Source organism: Nothoprocta perdicaria, unplaced genomic scaffold, assembly GCF_003342845.1.
Source record: "Nothoprocta perdicaria isolate Ctin4 unplaced genomic scaffold, notPer1 scaffold_138, whole genome shotgun sequence".
In the NCBI taxonomy this organism is placed as follows: Eukaryota; Metazoa; Chordata; class Aves; order Tinamiformes; family Tinamidae; genus Nothoprocta; species Nothoprocta perdicaria.
In genome coordinates this window covers 683,366-698,471 of record NW_020454516.1, presented here as the reverse complement: position 1 = coordinate 698,471, position 15,106 = coordinate 683,366, and the positions used below count along the sequence as shown (strand labels likewise).

Genomic DNA, 15,106 nt, shown 5'->3' with positions numbered 1-15,106 from the left:
TGCCGATGGGCGCGCGCGAGGCCCGCCCGCCGCGCTCCCGGCCTTCCTAGGCCCCGCTCGAGCGGAGCAGCCGCGGGCGCCTTTTGCGCTTCGCTTGCCGACTTTGCCGGCAACTTTGAGCGGCCTCTTGCAGGGATAAGGAAATAAATAAATAAGCGCAAGAAAAGAAGCCCTCGCTGCCCAAACGGGCTCCTTGTGCCGCGCGGGGGAAATCACAGCGCCCGCTGCTCAGAAATGCCCGGGATTGGTTAAAACTCAGCGGTGCGCGGAGCCCTGCGGCAGCGGGGGGAGGAAGCCCTGGAAAATAAATTTTAAAGGCTTCTTATTGCACGGATCTATGTATCTGTATGGTTGGARGGGAGCGTTCACTTGTTTATGTATTTAAATTATTAAGGGAGCAGGGTGCTSCCGCAGCCCTTTCCCGGCTTTGGAGCCCCTTCCCGAGCCGGGAGCACTCGGAGCACCTGGCGGAGCGGCGCGCAGGGCCGCGCACGGGCCGCGGGGCTGCGCGGGGGCTGCGCACCTCGGCCGCGCTCCCGCCGGGCCGCTCCGCTGGCCGCTTGCGGTGGGAGAGGGGGGGCTCTTTTTATTATTATTATTATTATTTATTATTTTGGCCGGGGGTTTTMACTTGGGGAGGCCTGGGGGGGTCTTGCTGGTGGCGCTTTATTTCCCTCCCCCGCGCTGCCACCAAGTCCCGCAGCCCCGAACGGCAATTTACAGCCTGTCAAAAAGTGCGTGCGCGCAGATTTAAAAATTATATTTAAAAAAGAGAGAGGGGGGGAGAAAGGACAAGGAAAGTTAATTCAAAATGGCTGCTGGAGCCGCTCCGGGTTTATTCTGGGGCTGTCCCGCGGTTATTGCGATGGTCGCGGCCCGTTCCCCGGCACGCGGAGCCCGGGCCGGGGGCCCCGCGGCCGCCGCGTGGGCTGCGGCCCCTCTTTGCTCCCTTTCTTTCCTCCCTTCTTTTCCCTTTCTTTCTTTTTTTCTTTTTTTTTTTTTTTTTGTATTTTTCTTTTCTGCGTGTGTGTGTGTGACTATTGTATTTTCTTTCAGACACCCCCTGTTCCCTCTTTTAGCACTGATTTTTGAGAAATGTGAATTAGCTACGTGCACGCCCAGGGAGCCCGGGGTAGCGGGAGGCGATGTTTGCTCCTCGGAGTCTTTCAATGAAGATATTGCAGTGTTCGCCAAACAGGTCAGCAGCGCCGGGTTCACGCGGGGAGAGAAACAAAACAGCGGAAAATAAAAAATAAATAAAAAATAAATAAAAAAAAAAAGAAAGAAAGGAAGAAAGAAAGAAAGAAAAAACCGCGGTAACAAGGGGGAAAAAAATCTCAGTTGAGATAAAGATGCCCGTTTTCTCCTCCCCTCGCCTCTTATTGCAAGAGAGGCCCCCGAAAGAACAATATCTAAAAAAAAATACAGTGAAATCACGGCGTTTCTCACCCCCTAAAAAAGAAAAGAAGGGAAGGAGCCGCCGCTCTCGCTGCCCCTCGGGCGGCTCCGCGGCCGCGGCGGCTCCGCGCGGGTCCCCGCTCCGCGCGCTGGGCTCTTTCGGATGCACTAAATGCAGCGGCGAGAGCTTTGCACGAAAGGTTACATAATGGACCCGACAGTGTAATGAAGCAAGAAGTAATAACGTCTGCTTTTTTCCTGCTTCCATATTTCAAATCTCTTTTATTTTTTTTTTCTCCTCCTCTTTCTTATATTTAGATACGAGCAGAAAAACCCCTATTTTCTTCTAATCCCGAACTGGATAACTTGGTAAGAGTTAAAAACACTTCTTCCTCTCCCCACCCCCACCCTGCCACCCTCCCTTCCCATCCCATTATTTTAATAATAATAATAATAATAATAATAATAATAATAATAATAAGTAATAATAAGTGTATGTCTTTCTGGAGAGGTGGCTGCGGGCTTTGACAACCGTTTTGCGAGGTTAAATTGAAATATATATGTATATGCCTCACGTGTTTTGATGTTGTTGTTGTTATTTTTAATTGCGGGCAATGGAGCGCGGGGGCTCCGCGCAAGGGCGGCCCCGCGCCCGCCTCGCTGCTCCAGAAAAGCGGGGATTTATCGGCGAAAATGTCGGTGCCGGCGAGGGCTGCCGAGCAGCTCGGTGCAGCGCGAGGGCTTCGCTCTCCAAATATCGCAGCAGCATTTCGCTAACCCGCCCCCCCTGCAAAAAAATAARGCAGTTCATATTTTCTTCCCCTCTTTTTTTTTTTTTTTTCTTCCCTTAAGGATAAACAAATGTTTTGCGTCGGCTGCAGCAGGATTTCTGCCGCTTTTGCAAACTCGATGTTGCTTTAGAGTCGTTTTTTTAAAGAAATGTTTATGATCCGTATAATTTAGATGCTTCATTGCAGTAGGGATTTTTTTTTTTTTTTTTTGTTAACTCTAGATCGCTTCTTGTTAAACAGCGCACAAAGCCGCCACTATTAAGTTTTAGTGTTATTGCCATAAATCAAAACAACTTTTTATTTACTACTAAAGAATAGTCGAGCTCCAATGTGCGGCAGAGGCGGCTGTGGGAAATGCCCAGAAACGCAGGAATGAGATAAATGCTCGTGTTGTTTGTGTCTTTGCAGATGATTCAAGCCATACAAGTATTAAGGTTTCATCTGTTGGAATTAGAGAAGGTAATTTTTGTGTCTCTCCCTTTCTCCCTCCTTCGTTTCAGCACTGCTGAAGTTCAGGCTCCCGGTAAAATTTGCATAAATGTCTTTCTTTCTGGTAATTAGTGTCAAGGCCAATCTTGGCGTCCATTTCTCTTCGCAGTTTAATTACAATTTCAGCCTCTAAAAGCGGGCTCTCCAACGCCCGGGCCTTGTGTGCATTGTAAGACTCCGCTGCCTTTGGATAAATACTTGCAGCTCCGGGTGCCGCGGAGGAGCCTCCAAACCGTGGGGGTTTCTTGTTCCAGCCAAGCCCCCAAAATCGGGATTTTTTTTTTATTGTCGTTGCTTCTTGCTGGTGGTGGGGGAGCTACTTTGTTGGGTTGCAGAGAGTTGGGAAGGGTTTTTTTTCCCCTCTCTCCCTCTTTTTTTTTTTTTTTTTTTTTTTTTTTAACAGCCATCTGCAGTTCATGCTCAGGGGACGGATTGTCCTGTAACATTTTGCAGAGACAAAGCAGAGTTGATAGTTGTGTCAGTGTCTTGTTCCTGGGAATATTGTACACCTCCGAGCAGAAGAAAGAGATTGCCGGGCTAAATAAATGCAGGGTTTCTGGTTTAGATTTTTTTTTTCCTTTTTGCTCGTTTTTTTTTTTTTTTTAAATCCCAGCAATTAGAATGCTAATTTATAATAATGCCGTGTCACCCGAGCTAACGTTAAATCGGGAGCGCGCTCCGGTTTCCGAAGGATTTTTTACATGTCATTGATAGCAGGCCTGCGAGAGAATTCCCTTTCTCCTAAAAATAAACATTTTGAGAGGTTTTTAAATAGCTGAAAAGTTTCTCGGGAGCCCAGGCCACTTTATCTAACCAGAACTGGCAGGTTGCTCTCGCCCTACATGAGAAGTGGTAAAATCGGCCCATTAAAAGAGGCAGCTCAGGTACGAGCCCTTCGCGGGCATCTCAGGGCTCCGATGCCTATAATGTATTTGAGCGCAGTGCATCACGATTATTTTTTCCCCTCTAAATCCGTTTTTCTGTCCTCATACCCCCTCGGAAAGGGTTTATGATGAAATAACTGGATGAAATTAAATAGTTTACCTTAAATGTCACCCATGCAGGTCACCTCTCTAATGGCCACAGCTCCAGGAGCAGATGAATTTAACACGGGTGTTGAATATGTTGTAGCCTGTGAATCATCTTGTCACTGTCAATTTTCTGGGATATCTCTATTTTGCGAGAAAAGAAAGTTATTCCTAATTCTGGATGCGTCTCGAGGTCTCGAGGGGATAATTGCAGTGTGTTTCCCCTGCTTAAAACTTTTGATGTCACCAGGGTGAAGGGGGGAGACTGGTTGCACTTGTCAATTTTACTTTTGTATTCCTGATTATTTTTTCTTCCCACTTTTCCCTCGTTTTCTTTTTTTTTTTCCACCCCTCCACCCCCCCCCCTTTTTTTTTTAAACCTCTGTCATAATACAGGTACACGAATTATGTGACAATTTCTGCCACCGGTATATTAGCTGTTTGAAAGGAAAAATGCCTATCGATTTGGTCATAGACGATAGAGAGGGCGGATCAAAATCGGACAGCGAAGACATAACAAGATCAGCGAATCTAACAGATCAGGTACGATCTCGCCGCCCGAAATTTGTATGCAGAGCGCTCGCCGGGTCACTACGCCTCCTTTTATTATTTGCATATGATTAAGTCCCTTTTAGATAAATTTCCATCGAAATGAAAATTTTTGAATAATGTGGCTATTATTGCTTCATTAAGGCTTGCTCCCGGATTCGACCTGGCGAGATGAGCTTGTAAAAGCGTCGCCTGCATACTCGACCTGTTTCTTGTCGCTTTTAATTTTTGTCTTTATTTTATTTACCCTTCCCAATAATAGGAGCGTTATCCGGGAATCGCTGGCCGCTGGTGGCTTAGAAAAAGGGATGGCTCGAGCCGTTTACAGGGGGGAAAAAAAATAATAATAAAATCCGAGATAGGTGGTCCGGGGAAGACAGAGAGGGTTTGAAATCTAGCAAATACTGGCTATTTTCTCCCCGTCTCTACGCTTCATTAGCCCGTCTTGTCAGTTTTCCTTGGCCGAGCGCGTTTAGACTCCAGTGAGCATTGCTTTGTGCGCGCCTCCTGCTGCAAGCGCGCCCATTTTATTTTGCTTAATAGGAGGGGGAGGAAAAAAAAAAAAAAAAAAAAAAAAAAGGAATAAATAGAGACCCCGGTTTGGAAGGATTTGCCCGGACCTTGCAAGTTTGGAGGCCCGCGGGGCTGCGCGGGGGAGCGCAGAGGGGCTGCGCGGTGGCATCGCGGGTCGGGATTGATCCCTCGCTGCGCGCTTGGGTGTGCGGAGCGCGGCGCTTGGAGCGCGGTTCTTGCGCGGTCGCTCCGCGCCTTTCCTCCCGTGCGCGCAGCGCGGTCGGCAGCGGGAGCGCGCGGGGCTGCGCGGGGCTGCGCGGGGCTGCGCGGGGCTGCGCGGGCTGCGCTCCAGCGCGCAGCGCCGCCCCAAACTCCGTCCCCCGACAAGTCCCGCTCGCAAATGGGTTTCTAAGAGCTCCGCGGCGCCGCGCACATAAAGCTATTTGCGCAAATTACAAGAATCGCTCAGGGGCACGAATGAAATCAACACTTTAATTGCCTCCAAAATGAAGATTTATACCCCATTTTTTTTCCCGACGAATCATTATTTTATTAAAGCGAAAGCTAAAGAAATGAAGCGCCACTTCGGGGGCTGTCGGGGGCCCGGGGGTGCCCCCCGCGGAGGCAGCGCGGCCGGTGCGCGCCGCCGTGCGCATCGCGGGCTGCGCTCTGCGCCCGTTGCGAAGGCGCAAAACTGCGCTGCGCTCCCGCGCAGGATGCGCCCCGGGCAGGACCCGCGCTGCGCCGCGGCTCGGCGGTGCTTGCGCGGTGTTTGCGCGCTGCCCGGGGCGGCTCGGCCGCGGCCGCTGCGCGGGCGGCGCTATCTGCGCCCCGCTGGATAAATAACAAGGTGCTGAGTGGTTGTCAGCCGCGCGGCTAACGAGCGCGGCCGCGCGCGGGGRCTGCTCCGCGCGCGCGGGGCTCRCGGGGCTCTCAGCCCCGCGCGCCTGCGCTTCGCAGAGTAATAAACCAGCAAGTATGTAAAGTTTTTATTGTGGCTGTAATTGCGTTTTCTTGAATTGTGGCAGGAAAGGTTACAGTTAACTTTTTTGTTGTTTCTTTTTTTTCTCTTTTTGGTTTTTTATTTTTAATTTATTGATTTCCCCTTATTTATCCTTTCCACTTAGGCCACGCCAGCACCTTTATGTCCCCCGCGCGGACCAGCAGTGCCCCTAGTGCGTGGTGATGTGGGGGCCAAGCCCCATTCTCCGGCCGTTGTTCGGCGTCGAGCAGGGGGTCACCAAAATAGCATCATTCTGCCCCAGACTGACCCTCTGTGGCTGGGGGGCACCCGCCACCAACGGGCGGCCCTAGGGCCTGCCSTTGGAGTCATCCAACTGGAGGGGCCCGACACCATAAAGACACTGCCAAATTATGGGCCCTGTCAGCAGACTTTCAAAACAAGTCTTTATTTTTTAAAATTATGATTATTTTTTAATCATTAGCATTTTTTTTTGCAAACATTTACATGCTTTTTTTTTTTTTTTTTTAAATGTTTGCCGTGGTGGAAGGATCTACAACACAGCTGTTGCGTGCTGGTGGCAGGGAAACTCTGCCCTAGAAAGGGAGAGAAAAATAAAGGAGAAGGAATAAAGGAGAAGGAATAAAGGGAACCTGGTTTCGGGGCAGGCGGCTGCGCTGAGCGATCGCCATGGGGCTCCTTGCGTTGAAGTGGCTTCACCTTCACTCCCAGGTGCTCTAGACTCAACTGTAAAAGATGATGGCACTTACCCTCCCGTAACGYGTACACGGGCAGCCTCTAAAAAGCCCTTTTAAAGAAAGCGCCGTATAAAATAGCCTGCACGCATCAAATAAAGTGCCCTGGTAGCGTGCGGCAGCCTTTTATTGAGGCGACCGTATTTCCTTATGTGAAATAAACTTTCCGGACCAGCTCGCGGTAGTTGTACTTGACCAAATTCTGATTTAATCACACGCCGGGCTGTTATGTGCGCCGAAACTTTTCAAGGAAAACCGKCAATCGGCCAAATTCCTATAGGGACTAGGGGGGAAATGATCAAAAAATGAACATGAAATAAGACTTCCTGTAAGAAGGTCCATAATTCAACATTATTTGACTCCTCTGTCAGGGAAATTGTTGAAGGATAGTAAACTGATACTAGGGTCTCAGTCGTTTTTGTTACACTCTTAAATGTTTTCAACTGTGGCATTTTAGATGGTCCTTCTTGGATTATAGTATATTATATATATATACACACACACACATGTACACGTATATAATAAAGCAACCGTCGTATTTACGCTGCAGCAGATTTTTAATGTACACAGCTACAGAGCTTCTCTAAACAAAATGCTGATAGACAGCAGCTTTTCTTACAAATGGAAAAAATGACACAGAGTGCAGCGTTCTTTCTAAAGGGAAAATAATCATAAACCAGAAGCCAATATTCAGCATAGCTGARGGCTGGTGTCTTGCTTAGGACATCGACACATTAGGACTAGAGTAACTTCCCCAATATTTCAAATATATTAATTGCAAACAATACAAGCATAGTGCCACAGGGGAAAGGAATGACTGAGAAACACTGTTTTGTTTGGGATCTTCTTCATAGGTATTTTCGAACTATGCCTGGTTTCAAGAAAAAAGGAAAGGAAGCTAGGAATATTGCTGCTTTATGCACAAATATATATACACATGTGCTCTGGTTGGAGGAACAGGCATCAGAATAGCTGTGTTGCATAGAGTGCACAGTAGAGCTCTGTATATGTATAGTAAGAGTTATGACGAAGTTGGACTCTGCTGCGAGCCAAGCAGAAAAACATTTTAAAAACTCAAAATTAAAATTCCTTCTTTTGACTTTATGCCCTCTTGAGCCAGGGAATCCCCTTTTTTTTTTCTTTTTTTCTTTCTTTTTTTCCTGCCGTAACATTTCGAAGCTGTTACCATGCCTGACTTTAGCAGCCCATTTAATGTAAAGACAGAACGTGTTGATGTGTTCAGGACTCGCTCTCCTCGGCAGCACGGTGACTGTAATCGTACTAGTAAAATAAGGCTTTCTTTGATATGAYTTTCTTTAGACAACCAAATATACCGTTAAATAACCAAATGCATTTTCTTTAAACTATGGTTTCGAATTTAAGAATCTTGGCTGATTTTTTTTCCCATCTTGCCAGAACCCAAATCGGTCCGTCCGCGCGTGACACTTGCCGCGCTGCCTCGGTGGCCTGAGCACGCCCGCCTTCGTGTGAAGTTTTTCAAAACCGCCACCTTTGCTGTGGAGCGTAACTTAAATTCYTTAGTTTTTGCCTCCCTTTCCCAGCCCGTGGTCGTGTTTGGAGTTTCCGAGTGGCCTGGGAAGTCGCGAGCGAGTCGCGACGCGGTGGCCTCGCGCTCCGCGGCTCAGCCCTAGCGCGTGGGTTGGTATTTCAGGGTGCTGCTCGCAGGYGTTTGGGTTGGATGTGAGAAAAGCAGCTTTACCCAATGTGTTGCCTTTATGATTTAGGGTTCTTTAGGGTTTGCTGCTTCCCTCCGTGCTCATGTGCAGGTCCCAAGGAMGTCCATGGGACGTGCGCGCGGAAGCGCTCCGGGAGCGCGTGATGCTGGCGCTTGACTTGAAGAAAAAAATCAGATTGCATTGCACTTGATCAAAACAAGTAGCTGGAGGTCCTGCCAATAAATACGGCTTTCAAAGGCGACTTTAAACTCCATGGAAATCCCACACAGCTTCTGGAAATTAGGGACTCGCTTTCGTCGTGTGCTTTCCGTTTCGGTGTTGGGTTTTTTTTTGGTCACGTGAACATACTGTTAGAAGTTATCTTTTATAATCCAAGCAAATTAAACACAGCGAAGCCCGGGATTGTTTTGAGCTAATCCGTGGCGTTTCTGAGCATTTGTGGAGCGATTTGTTGGTAGGCGCTGTGTGTGAGAAGGACACAGGGCAGCACGAGGCATTACCGCGTTGCCTCCGTCTCTCCTTGCTAGTCGCTCCCCACCAGCTTGGGCTTGCATAGCTAATGTTTAAATTCCTGTCTATATGTATATGTATTTTTTTCTGMTGTGACGGTAATATTTGGAGAGGGCAACTGTAGATTCTGGCAGTGTGCAGAGTTTGCATTTTGCTTTTGCTGTGCGTGTTTCTGTCCCCGATGAAGGTCCCTGGACCTGACCTGCCTCCAGTGCTTTCTGTAACGTGACTGAATGTGACCTGCTGCCTTCTCACGAGTGCTCGGCATTGCCCCTTCGCTTGCTCCGGGGATGACGGGGCAATTCCTGCAGGGATGCATAAACCTCACGGCAGCCTTTGGAGTTTTGGGGTATTTTTGTTTTCGTTTTCAGTTTGGGCGAGATCATTGGGAAGCTCCCGCGTGGCTTGTGGTGCCCGCGGGAGCTCCCGCGTGCCGTGGTGCCCGGGCCCTGGGATCCGTCCACATGGGCCTTGGCGTCTCCCAATCCCGATCCCAGCCACGTCTCCCGATCCCGAGCGGCTCCTCGGGCTCGACGCGCCGGGCTGTGTTGCTGCCTGCTGCCGTCGCCGCTATATTTATTTATTTTAGCGGAGGGGGAGCCTCTGTCTGAAAGGTTAAAGGCACCGTGGAGGTTACGGCCAGGGCCTACGTGTCCTGTGTGTCGTTCTGAACCTTAAAGAAGTCGCCGTGACCAATGATACATTTGTGGCAGTGCCTGGATTTTTATTTTTTTAAAAAAAAAGGCTTTAAATTAATCAGTGGGCATCTCAACAAGCAAGCATTCAGGATTTAAAATTTGACAAAGCAGCATGTGTTCGATAATTAAAAATTTGGGAAGATGAATTTTAAAGAATAGGAATTTGTCTTCAACACAAATGGCCTGTTTAAATGAAAAAAAATAAAAGAAAAAAAAAGGGAGAGATTTAAAAGTTCTTATATAGAGACTGGTGTTTCTGTATTAACTTGCAGGAAGTGGGGAAGTTAGGAGCAGAAGGAAAGTAATTCTCACCTAAATTTTGGCATCCTAGCTTTTCACTGTGCTAGGACCGGCTGCCAAAAGAAATGGCGGGGTCTGTGTTTGTGAATGTCTTCCAAGCAAGGCCTGCTCTGCCTCCGCAAGGAACGTTTTTCCCCAAGCAGGAGTTATCCATTGYCGTGTTAGGTGTCATCTGTGAGTTTTGGGGCTCGGCAGAAGGGTAACGGGGCGAAACGCAGGGGCCCAGAAGATGCAGCAAGTTCGCTGGGTTGGTCGAACGGTCCCTTCTGGCCTCAAAAACCCAATGAGTCTCCGGGTTTGTCCACACAAGGACACTCAGGAGAGGTAAGACAAATTGACTGGGTGTAAAATTAAAGTGCATTAGTTAAAGTGCATTGCACTATTGTGCGGATGCTCTCATTCAGAAGTAAAGTGGCCTTAGTTCACTTTAGCCTAATCCCCTTTGGAGTAGGCCACTTTTCTTTTGAATGGGAACATCCACATTCACTTTTCGTTAATTTGCCTCTCCCGAGTGTCCTCGGTGGAGGATCCCGCCGCCCGGCTCCCGTTCCCGGCGGGATGCGGGCAGCTTTTCCTTATGCATATTCATCCCCAGAGCAGCGCTTAGACGCTGGCGTTCGTYATGGGACTCAGGGCTCCTGCCGACRGCGGCTCAAGGAGGCTGCTGCCTCCGTGCAATATCCCATCGCCGTGGTTTATGCCAGGGAAAGGAGTGTTACTTCCAGCTCTGCCCGAGCACGTGGAAACCTCTGCAGTGCCCAAAGKTTTCCCCTGATCCCAGGAGCCAGAGCTTCTATCCCAGCTGCTCCATGAGGATATTCCAGCACCCTGTGTTGCCCGTCCTCCTGCCCAGAGTTTGAGCAGGTCGAAAGGGCCTTTCTGCCCCGTCGTGATCCCTGCACATAGAGTCTCCTCCGAGCACATCCCCTGCTGCAGGCAGCTGCTTAAGGCAGCAAGGAAAGCCGGAGTAGCTGCGTTAGCAGCTGAAGTTTCGAATTCCCAGAGATTTAAAAGAGATTTAAAATTAACTTGCAGAAAAACTAATCTACCTGGGGAAAAAAAATTGTAATATTGTTGTGGCAGCTGTTTTCTACTCTTGTTTGAGGCTGAGTTTTTGTCAGAGGTATATTTGGGTATGTTCTAGAGCTTATAAATGACATGTATTTACTTTGTCCTCGCTACGCTCTATGTGCAAAGGCTGTGCAGTATCGCACTCCTGCCGTTGCCCGCTCCATTCATAATAAAATTTACAAGAGGTTTTGCATTAGTAAGCAATTTGCTATTGGATACTTTCCTAGAAATACAGAATTATGTTTCACCAAAGTGTTGTCTTGCCTCTTCAGTGGGAACTGAGCGAGATTTTCTTTCAGGCATCTATACGATATTCCCTCTTGTGCAGCCTCCAAAGCTGCATTACTAGCTGCTCTGTCTTGAAGGCAGCGTCCACTTACTTCTGCGGTAAATTAAAATTCTCTTATTAGCATTACTGACTTTGAATTGAGCTGCGTAGTTTAGTTTGCAGTTTGGCTTTTTTTTTTTTTTAATTTTATTTCTTTTTTCTCTCTATTTTTTTTTAATGTAAAGCAAACACGCATCCAGACTCTTATTGCATAAATAAGCAGGCCAACAATAAGAGAGGTGATGATTCATTTGGCTGAAAGAACTGCCTGTGTTAAGTTTGGAAATGCTGGCTACCAGCAAGGCAAGAGCTGGTGCCACCACAGTCAGCGCGGTGCATTCCGACAGCTGAACGAAATGAGAAGCTGTGGGATTGATCCTGCCATTAATGGCTTGGTTAAATTTTCCAGTGTCAGTGTTCCCCATGGCCAGAGCAGTGTCACAGCTCTGGCATCGCCATTTGAGGCCAAACTGGTGGCCCTGGAGCTCGTGTCCTTGTGGCTCCTTCTGCCCCTTGGCGGGATACACGTAGGATGTAYGGCTGCGTGGAAGGTCCCTTGGCACCTTGGGGTGACTTTGTGCCCCCTCTGCTCCCCTCCTTGGGTTCGTTTCCCCACTGAGGGGGTTTAAGCTGGTTCAGAGGAGCGAGGGGACAGAGAGGGCTGCGGGCCAGGCYGAGGTGGGCCAGGGCTGGTGCTGCTGAACGTGCCGGGGCCGCCAGGCCTGGCAGCCCCGCTCCGAAATGGCCTCCACACGCCAACGCAATAAAAAGGAGGAAGGCAGACACTCGTTTTCTGGCTAGGCGGAGAGGCGTGTTCCCTGTTGGCACCCTTGGAGGAATCACTACAGGAGATATGGAGCAGGCGGCTCACGCCGGCCCCATGTCCGCACGGCGCCGAGGGTGGCGAGCCTGGCCATGCCTCGCGCTACGGCCCTTGTGGAGGGCACGGGACGGGTTTGTGTCCTGCCTTTGCCCGAAACACGAGTCCCGGGCCATGTTTGTTGTACAGGAGACACAAACCCGGGCTGCACTGCCCTCAGCCTGGCTCGGCCACCCAGGGCCCTGCGACAACATGGTCGCTGCCAACGCGGCCTGTTCCCAAGGCCTTGGTGTCCATGGAAGGCAGGAGCTGCCCCCTTGAGCAGGCACGTCCATGGAGGGACCAGCCACCTCCTCCTCGCCCGTGTGCGAGGCCGATAACTTGGAAGAACAGGAAAGATGAAATTAGCTGGCCTAAAATTGTCTTCCAGCTTAATCATTTTTCCTCTTCCTTCTTGTCTTGACATCCCACCCGCTCTTTGATGTTGCTCTCCTTTATTTTTGTGGTTTATGCTTCCTGCTTCTCATTTCTTTTTTCCCCCCGTTGTCTCCATGTCCTGTTGTGCTCGTGGTTTCTTTGGCGCTCGGCCTGTTTGGGGCTACCGGGCTCCCTTTTCCCCATTGTATTTGCCCTGTCCTCCATATGCAGGGAGCACAGGTTGGCGTAGAAGGCTCCGTGGTGCTAGTTCGAGCTYTTTGCCCCTTGCTAGGTTGGCTTGTCCCTTCGGGAGATGTCCTCCCAGCCCTGCAAAAAACAGTGGCCAAAGTCCCGCTTGTTCCCAGCGTTTCACCCCTGTGATGCTCAAGTTAGCTCCTCTTTATCTTCTTCTCCCTGGGAAGCTATCCTGGGTTGTACGCGGCCCTGATAAAGACAGCTCGCTAGTTATTTATTCCTGTGATGCCGTGAAGCACAGGAGCTGGTGGAGAAGCCTCGCGCGCGTTCAGAATAAGGGGAACCTAAAGATAGCAAGCTTGTGACTTTCTCGGGGGCAGGAAGGGAATCCAGGTCAGAGCCGATACGGCCGTGCTCCGTTCCTGCTGCTCCCCAGCTCCGCAGCCTGGCTGCTCCTGCTTGCGGGCGCCGCTGTCCTGCGTCTCTCATCTCCACGACCTTATTTATGTAGACCCCGAGCACCTCTCTTTCAGGGCGACCTCAGGCTAGTGCCTTTTTTCGGTGTTTTGTTAAAATTAATTGGCCTCTGAACCACAGTTGCATGAAACAGATTGCGGAAGAATTATTGGCACTGGAAAGCACGGTTTTCTCAGGATTTTAGGGTTCCTGCGTGYACCAACATCTCGCCCGCGTTGTTTCTGGTTCCCTGACATGTCTCCCTCGGCGCCGGCTGGCAGACAGGGAGGTTGTTGGCAGGCAGCCGGGCTAGCCCAGGCAGGAGATGTTCAGGTGGACACCCGCAGGATGGCCCAGGGTCCTCTCCAAACCCAAGGCATCACGAGCAAGGGCTTCCCGGCCCCGCAGCCAGCACTTGGCAGGGAATGGAATGCACAGTGTACGCCTGTGTAACATATAAAACATATGGAACTCTATTTTTAACATCACCAAAGCATATATTCAGCCCTACTCCCCAGTTTATGTTTTTCAAGGCTTTTTTTTTTCCCCAATGAAAAACTAGACTTCAAAACTTTTTTTTTATTACTAATATTTTTTTTTTTATTGTGTGGGGAACAAATTCTCTGAGGATTATTACTAACCTTGCTCTCCAAAATGTATGTGGGATGCAGTGTGTGGATTGCAAAGACAAGGTCTTTCTGTCCCGTGGCTATCGGTACTATAGATTATACACTTAAGATATTGAGCAGGTGTATTGAATGTTTGGTCCAAGTGAAGTCAAGGCACAGCAGTATAACCAACAGCCACGGTGATAAATAAGGAAAAAAGAGCAATTTTTGAGCTCAGTTTCAGGAAGCAGATACAAAGACTTTATTCAGCAGCYCCTTTTCCTCTTCAAATCCCGTAGTACGCACAGGTAGACCTTAAATGGGGGGCCATTAACCTCACGAGATTGTGGGAGGGCTTTTATAAGGGAGGAGTTAAGCAAAATCTGACGAACATTTCAAACATAATGTATTACTTCTAATGAATAAGTATTTAATTTAGGAAAAGAAAATAAGATAAAACTTCAGAAGGAAAACAATAAGGCCAAATTATGCTGACAAATTGCTGGCAGCAGCTCAGCTCCTCCAGGGCGAGGCAGTGAATGATTGTACCTGCAGCCAAGTCCCTCGGAGCCCCAGGGAAGCSGGTGCTTCCCGCAATCCAAGGAATTAGCCATTCCCTCTCTCCAGGGGTTACACACACACACAGATGAGCCCACAAGAGGGCTGTGCTCGCAAAACTTTTGGGCTGCTGTGTACCAAAGGATGCTGCGTACAGTTTTTATCACCTGCAATAGGAGGCAGTTTCCTCTCACTGTGTAAGGTCAAGCCTTTGGTTAATGGCTAGGACTTGCTTTGTTTTTTTTTTAGTTTTTCTCTCTCACTTTCTCCTAGCTCTTGAATTTCATGTGGTTGGTGCTTGAAAAGAAGAAAAAAAAAAAAGGCATTTTGCTCTTTAATATAAGGACACAGTGGTTTGCCCGGCAGATGTTAGCGTTAGCTTGACTCAAAGTCCAGCTGTTTGATTGCACTCCCAAATGTACATAATGCTATTTATATTTACTCTCCAACTTGGTTATTAACCAAATAAGTTTGTCTGCAGCATTTTGCTTATTATGGCTTGATGTTCACCACGACACCAGCCCGCAAGCACAGCCCAACTAAGCACAGAATAAGACAGGATGTCCCTTGCACAAGGTCTTTTTGCCCTTAAAGTGATGCAGAGTTAGAGGGTACCCTAGGCTGAATCATCTTTTATTTTAAATCAGTCATGCGACCATGACTCGAATCAATCACTAGCCAGACCATCGTTTTGGCACGAGGAACTATTGACCAGCTAGAAAGGCAGTAGTGCAAAACTGGTTTAAGGCCTGGGAATATATATATCCTAACCACATAGAAATGGCCAGATGATCTTGCTGGTGTCTCTGTATTTTGCAAAGAAGCACACCTCTGGGTTAAAGCAAAAGCAGTCTTGGTCGAAAGGAGCAGGGGAAAAGCTTGGGAAGAAGAGAAAGATTAACAAAAAAAAAAAAAAAACTCTCAAACTTCTAAAAAAAAGATTATCAGTGAATCCCAGTCCATG

General features: G+C 48.7%; 1 protein-coding gene across 1 annotated transcript in view; it reads left to right on the top strand.

Moving 5' to 3' along the window:
• The window catches only part of MEIS1 (Meis homeobox 1), a 66,485-nt gene that overhangs the window by 1,617 nt on the left and 49,762 nt on the right, over positions 1-15,106 (top strand). The window contains exons 3-6 of the mRNA XM_026034004.1: positions 1,057-1,198; positions 1,717-1,767; positions 2,598-2,648; positions 4,103-4,249. Of these exons, the coding sequence (XP_025889789.1) occupies positions 1,057-1,198; positions 1,717-1,767; positions 2,598-2,648; positions 4,103-4,249 (391 nt within the window). The remainder of the gene's footprint in view (positions 1-1,056; positions 1,199-1,716; positions 1,768-2,597; positions 2,649-4,102; positions 4,250-15,106) is intronic.